The sequence below is a fragment of the Sinocyclocheilus rhinocerous genome, unplaced genomic scaffold (assembly GCF_001515625.1).
Source record: "Sinocyclocheilus rhinocerous isolate Xijiao unplaced genomic scaffold, SAMN03320098_v1.1 scaffold412, whole genome shotgun sequence".
NCBI lineage: Eukaryota > Metazoa > Chordata > Actinopteri > Cypriniformes > Cyprinidae > Sinocyclocheilus > Sinocyclocheilus rhinocerous.
In genome coordinates this window covers 754,197-761,581 of record NW_015642498.1, presented here as the reverse complement: position 1 = coordinate 761,581, position 7,385 = coordinate 754,197, and the positions used below count along the sequence as shown (strand labels likewise).

The window sequence follows — 7,385 nt, the reverse complement described above, 5'->3', positions numbered from 1 at the left end:
GGTTCTCTCCTGTATCGGTAGCCAATGAGCTCGCTGCTCAACATTCAAATATATGACTAATGCTTGCTGAAGCAGTTTGCAGCGTGCTTCAGAAACCCTCCACCTTCCCCAGCTCCACCTGTATAGGTCTGCTACGAGGTGATTCATGTATGCTATGGGGGTTATTTCATATATGTTATATGTGCAACAGTATTTCTTACATGCTCACAGCAGCATGTTGTGGATGTATTGGCAGTAGCAAGTCTCGGTACTTGCTCTGCCTCAGCAGCATAGCAGATCTATTCTGCCAAGACCAAACACATTAACATTGTCGTGTACATTACCATGCCAATCCCTCTGAGAGTTGTCATGACAGAAATTAAATTAATCATAAATAACAGTAAAATCATCTTTCAAAAATGTATCGTCCACTTTCCATTCATGGTTTTTGTAAGCCAGCCATCTGCCGTCTCAGTATCATTGTTGGTGTGAATATTAGAATATTGTGGAATAATTATGTATACATTTTTACATGACGAGTACTGGAAAAAGTGGTATCGGTGCATCCCTAATAAAAAGTTAAAGTGTGGCTTAATGCATTGCTGCACCATAAAGAGACACTGAAAAATTTACATTTCATGGCATTTCCACAGTTGCGTAAAAAAATCCCTAATTGAAATGTTAATGGGGGATTACAATTTAAACGGCATAATAATATTATAATGAAATCACAATTTTTTTCTTTCTTCTTTTGCTCTCATCAGGGTGTAGTCAGAGATTCAGGAGGATATGCCGTGATGTTAAACTGGACTATGTCTAATGTTTACGGACTAGCTCCTGGTGAGGTAGGTCATGATCTGTGATTTTCACAAGGGTCAATTAAATTGTCCTTAATGTTTTGAGAAAAGAGATTTGATGTACTTTGAAAACACTTCCTCCCCAGTTGAAAAAGTGTGTTGGTTAAAAGGTTAATTAAAAAGCTGCATTAAATGGCATATAAAGAAGTAAACTGGGTAAATTGTGTAGCACCTTCCGCTCTGCTTTCCCATCTGTAGGACTGTATTGTAGGTGAATTTTTGCAGGTGAAATCCAGTCAATTTATTAGGAATACCCATCTGAAATTTGCATTAGGGCAAAACATTTTACACAAATATATTTTGCAAGGGGTTGAAGCTGGTCATGTGAATTTGCCACACTGACCAAAAGAAAACATGATTTGAAAGTGACTTCTGTGTGAGCTGTGTTCATACATCTACACTATTAACATTAGACAATGGACCTTTTTGCCTGTAAAATTCAGCTGAAATTTCACTAAATTGGTGGCACCTTCGGAAAGTTCATTTTTAACACATTTTTGATTGTTTTAGTCTAACCTTGGTTGACCCTGTCAAAATGTAATGCTGTTTTTGCAAAGATGGGGCAGCACAAACTATTTTGCATAAAAAATGTGTTAAAATTCTTTGTGTGAGAAGAGAGTGTTTACATTGTTGTCTTAAAGGAATAGTGGCAAAAAACTGCCTGTTTATGGAAAAGATACACATGAAAATTATTTACAAATATTTTTTGTTCACGGAATAATGACCACGTCAGGGTTGGAACAACAGGAAAAATTTGTGATAAATGTATGACACTGTCATACATTTCGCACTGTCTCGCACCGTTTAACCTACACATCTCTCTCTGTCAGGTCTGGTGGGCCGCGTCTGACCTTGGCTGGGTGGTGGGCCACTCATATATCTGCTACAGTCCACTTCTACATGGCAACACCACTGTGCTCTACGAGGTACGGGACAAAAAATGTGTGAGTGTGAATGTGTTAAAGCATTTTTATGGACCACACCAGCTAACACTCAATTATCTGCTGTTGTGGTTTACCAGATCCTGACGCTCATGCTGAACTGAGGTCTCCTAAGTCTGTACTGTGAATTTTTTTAGGCTCTAGCAGTCTTTTCTCTCAGGGATTGAATGCAAGGATGAATGAATCTCTACAGCAAACTTCCTGAATCACTGGCTCAGTTGAAGTTGTTGTGCATTCGATTTGCTGTTGCTTTTCATAAGCTTTTGTACTGTAACAGAGCAGCTCTCATAGTTTTAAACTAGTTCTTCTCACTGAGATCACCGCATGAATACTAAAATCATTTGCACTCGATGGGAGGCGATCAGAGTGTGTTTGGTTTCTTGTCAAGGTGAATTCAGCATTGGCGTCGCCTCTGCTGATTAGATGTGTTGTCTCGCTCCACAGGAGAAAATGGAAGTTGCTCACAGAATTTATTAGTCTGCTGTAATGGAAGTTTGATTTCAACAGATCTCTCATACAAAGTCAATATCCATAGCAGAAAGCCTTCAGTCTGTTTTAATTAATGTCTTTTGTAATTATGCACATCCATGGTAGGTTCGCGCCTATTAGTTTTATCCTATTTTATTTTGTCAACATGCCAAACCCAATCTTATTAAGCAGTGGTGTTTGCTTAGGAAAGGCTTTTAACTTTTTGATGCCAGTAAACCCAAATATAATGATCCCCTTGGTTTGTAAAATATTCATACTATGTAAGAAAATTGTGTAATATTACAAAGACAGTATTTTTTTTTTTAAATATTGGCATATTGGCCTCAAATACCTGGAGGAGCAATTATTATAGCAGTGCTATTGATGATGGTCATTATTGGGGAATAACTGACCTCAAATTGTCACAAATGACCAATCAGAATAGAGCATTTCAGAGAGCTGTGTAATAATCAAGTGTATTTGTGTGTAGTGCATACCACAATATATATATTGGTCCAGTGCAACATTTTTTTCATTAATTTTTAATTGCTTTTTTGGTCACACTTTATTTTAAAAGGGGGGTACAGTGCTGTTTCATGCATTCAGAGTTGTTTACACTGTTAACCCTCTGGGGTCCGAGGGTGTTTTGGGGCCTGGAAAAGTTTTGACATGCCCTGACATTTGTGCTTTTTTCAGTTGCTTACAAACATTTGAATGTCACACCTGAGAAGACAAAGGCCCGCATAATGAGCTGCATAATGAGCTGTCAGGTGTGTGACTGAGAGGGAATTGCTACAAGAAAGAATGTGAGGAAAAAATAAATTTATATATTTTTTGTTTGTAGTTTATTTAGAATACATATAACTATCACATAAAATAACTCATGGGAGTGTGTGCATCACATGGTCTTAGCTGTGGTCCAGGTTCTTGTGCAGGCAGGAATCTCCATTTCCATGACCAAGTGGGCTGCTTTGCTTTGGCTCTCTTTGCAACAGGTTCTTTTACACTGTTATTCTCACATCTGAAATAAAAAAGCAAGCATGCTGTTTACACAAACTACATTATTAACATTATTATGATGTTCACTGATACTAGTACTAATTTATCGAAACAAAGAACACAATTACCACATAGCAAAAATAGTGTACCATACAGCAAATAAATCAAATGAAAGTAACATCTGTAAAATAGTGAATGCACACTTACGCTAAGATTCTGAATGGAGTTGAAAACTGAACGAGCGTCCCCTTACTGTGAGAGATGCAGGTGAATGCAAGAGTGGTGTATTCAGTCCTAAAAGAATTTTATAAACAATTGTAAGCATTTTTTCCCACAGTACCTTAGTATAGTATGCATACTTCATGAGAAAACAGAATGCCAATAACAAAGAAACTACATTTTAACACTATCAACCACAAATAATATTACCATATAGTCTAGGCATAATAAAAGTACAATTACTATACTGTGCACTTACTCAGTATGATTTTCCAGCGAACTCAAAACTGAACGACACGTGTGCCTTTCTTGTGCAATTATGCGAGTGATGCAGCCACAGTCCTAAACGAAAACTGAAACAGTTGTTAGCAATTACCAGAAGATGCATAGCTGATAAATAAATTGCATCACTGATAAGAAAGGACGCGCGTATATGTCTGTCGATGCATCACTTATTTACAGCTTACTTGATACGTTTACACATCAGACGATCGCGAACGCCAATGACCGAGTATAAAACATTCAACATATTAACATTATAACTCACATTACTTTTATATCGTTGCTGTCTATTTTATAGAACATTAAAAAAAACTTCCTGGCGTTGTGAGACATATATGCAGTGAATGAATCTGTACAACATATTTTGCATGTTCTTTTGACTCAACTAATAGAAATAATGTTCTATCCCCACTAATATGACATCCAAGATGATGGTGAGTATGGCAACTATTATTTGTATTAGTTAATCTTATTCTGGACTGATAGTTTGTGTTTTCTTTTCCTGTGTCTGTATTCACACTTCCTTTGTCTTATTTTCTGATTCTGATTCTGATTCTAATTTAGTTCCTTATTAACTCATATGTATCCATTTTTTTTCAGTTCTTTGTCAGTTCTAGTCTCAGCTTATTTTGCTTAGCTGATTTGCCTTTCTTCTGTTGTGTTCTTCTTGTTTTGTTCTGGATTATCTCATATTTTTACTAAAATTGCGAACTGAACTATTATGTCTGAGCTATCTACTCTCCTACTTTTTCTACAACCGTGGAAGTGTGGCCAAAAAAGTGGAAGGATATTAAGCAGATTAAGGCACTGAGCTAGCTGACCCCTGTTCTCCAGCATTATACTGGCTAATGTTCAGTTTTTAAGTTTTTCAAAAATTTCACAGGTGTTTTACCCATGTTTTGGATGCAGTTTGTTTTTCCGGAGCAGCAACGGAGTTTCACAAGTGTGTTTGTTGACGAACGTTTTATAAGCAAGGCCCAGTTCAATGCTGGATTTGCACATCATTTGATACTGAAGGATGAATAGGTACTCAAGATTAACATGAGATTGGGTGAAACTGTGTGTGTTATCTCCCCTTTAAGGTCCAATTCTCACCATTAACAAACCATTAACTACGAATTTTGCTTCAAACTCCTAATTTGCTGCTTATTAATAGTTAGTCAGGTAGTTGTTAAATTTAGGTATTGGGTAGAAATAGGGATATGGAATGTGTTCATGCAGAATATGTGCTTTATAAGTACTAATAAACAGCCAATATGTTGATAATGTACATGCTAATACGGAAATAGTGAGGATTGGTCCCTATACTAAAGTGTTACCCTTTTTTCCTATAAAATTTCCACAGACTCCAATTTAAGAACTTCTGCATAGCATGCTTCTCCTATCATTGCTAATGCTTGGGATTAAAAAAAGATCCCAAAACTGAAAATGTTTTTCCTCATTAATTCACCTTCATGTCATCCCAGATCTGTAAATGTATTCTGAAAAAGTGTTTTCCATAAAATGAAAGTTAATGGGATCCAATGTTGTTTGGGAACCCACTGTGTCTTCTTTTGTGTTACAAACAAAATCATACCAATTTAAAACCAAATGAGGGTGAGTAAAGGAGGACAATTTTCAGGATAAGATGACAGGATAGGTGGGCTTTTACTTTCGAAGCAGCCGGTCATCATATTGTTTTCTCCTGGTGGACTATAAAATGGGCAAAACAACAACATAATTTTGAGACTGTGGGCTGTTTTAACTTGGGCCAGTAAGTAACTACCCAGATCACACTAACAATAACCAATTAGCTCTCTAGCACTAACCCTAAACTGAATAAATGGGTGCATGGTTTACTTTGAGACAATTTTCACTCAGAAATGTCTAGTAAATTTCACAAATAATTACAAAGAAACAACAAATAACATTGAACTTCCAATGTTTTCCCCCAGTGTAGTGTTGGATGATTTATATTACATAAAAAGAAGTGATTCAGTGGGAAAAACAAAACAAACATTAAATGCCTGCCAATTACTGATTGACACCGACGTGCGACAGATGCAGATTCTTGTTTTGTACATTGTAAATTAAGTACAAACCTGTTTTCTTGTTCAGTTAAACAATTATTCCTTGCAAGACGTTGTTTTTTTCCCCCTCACTTTCTTTATTTGGAATCAATCAGACCTGATCTTTTTGTTTCTATAACAACACCTAAATGTCACAATAATTATTTGTTTTCTTTGTTCAAAGCTTGCCTAAGACATATCCAAGAATTTCTCAAAACTTTGAAATTGATTGGCCATTTTTTTTCCCTCACTGAAATACACACAAACGCTGTTCTAGAAACGAGATTAGATTTATGTGTGATCCGTTTGATTTGTCGCCACTAATATGAAGTCATTGTTTAGTTTTGAGAGCGTTCTCTCTGAGAAGCGTGGCAGAGACATGAATATTTGAACAGCTCAGTGTTGTGAAATGCTACTTGAGTGTGCAATCTCTCTGCAACAGTATTATTCAGTTTCTTTGCCATACGTTTGGCCCATCTGCCACCCAGGCACCTTTCCAAGCCACTCTCCATTTCAAACACATCCTTGATTTAATATTCACTCCCCAACCGCTGCAAATGCCCATGCTGATCCAGTCTGACACCGGAAGACTTGTGTACACTTCCAAAATGTTGGAAAAATTGCAACAAAGGGCTGCACAAAATATCGAACTTTAGCAACTTCTGTAGGAAATACAATGCTGTGACTTTCTCTAGGATTTTTTTTCCCAAAAAACTCTTTGGAAATCTTTAGTCATTTTGTTAGATGATTTTTTTTTAACATTGCATAATATTCATTTAAGACTAATATTAGGGCTGTGCGATATTGAAAAAAAATGCGATACGCGATACCTTGTTAAAAAATACGGTATTCGATGTGCGATACGATATTGCTTAAAGTATGAAAAATCTATTTAAATTACATTTTAAAATATTTAAAAATGAAAATTATATAACCAATTTGTTTCACATTCTTTCTTGGAAAAGAAAGATTCACTACAACTATACCACTACAAATCAGAAAATTTAATTTTAACATCAATGTGAATGACAAAAAAATGAATGACACTAATTTTATATCATTGTGATTTTGCTTTCCATACACTTTAAGTACTTCTTCATATACCACAGCAAAAACTGTAGTCTGAGAAAGTTCAAACATGATTAAATGCAAGTGAACAGTCAGTAAAAAAAGAAAGAAAAAGGGGGAAAAAATAACAAATACACAATTTACAAGCATAGATAAAATAAACAGTAGTATTCAGGTACAGAAATGTAATAATTAAGTGTAAAATAACACTGCATTGTGTTCACTGTATTAATTACATTTAGATTAATCTTTGTTATAGCTGTTATTAGTAACATTAGTGACATATTCAGCAGCATGTATTTATAGGCTGCTGTCCCTTTAAATCTGACTGCACGGATCCAATATAATGATACACATTCGATTTCTTTCTCAGCTGTTTACATTCATTTAAAACATAACTGACTGCGATTACGAGAATGATCGTCGAGACGGGTACTATTATCGGTGTTCGCGCCATCTGAAACGCATCTCTCTGTGTGTGCTCGCGCTTTGCACGTGTGCGGCAGAACTGAAGAGACGCTGTG

General features: G+C 36.0%; 1 protein-coding gene and 1 long non-coding RNA gene across 2 annotated transcripts in view; one reads left to right on the top strand and one right to left on the bottom strand.

Annotated features, from left to right (window-relative positions):
* The window catches only part of LOC107755903 (acyl-CoA synthetase short-chain family member 3, mitochondrial-like), a 48,163-nt gene that overhangs the window by 11,019 nt on the left and 29,759 nt on the right, over positions 1–7,385 (top strand). Inside the window, exons 6-7 of the mRNA XM_016572857.1 lie at positions 744–824; positions 1,667–1,762. Of these exons, the coding sequence (XP_016428343.1) occupies positions 744–824; positions 1,667–1,762 (177 nt within the window). The remainder of the gene's footprint in view (positions 1–743; positions 825–1,666; positions 1,763–7,385) is intronic.
* Positions 3,248–3,756, bottom strand: LOC107755904 (uncharacterized). The gene is made up of 3 exons (XR_001641750.1): positions 3,723–3,756; positions 3,452–3,538; positions 3,248–3,266 (listed from the first exon to the last, which is right to left on the bottom strand). It is a non-coding gene; the product is annotated as an uncharacterized LOC107755904 (long non-coding RNA).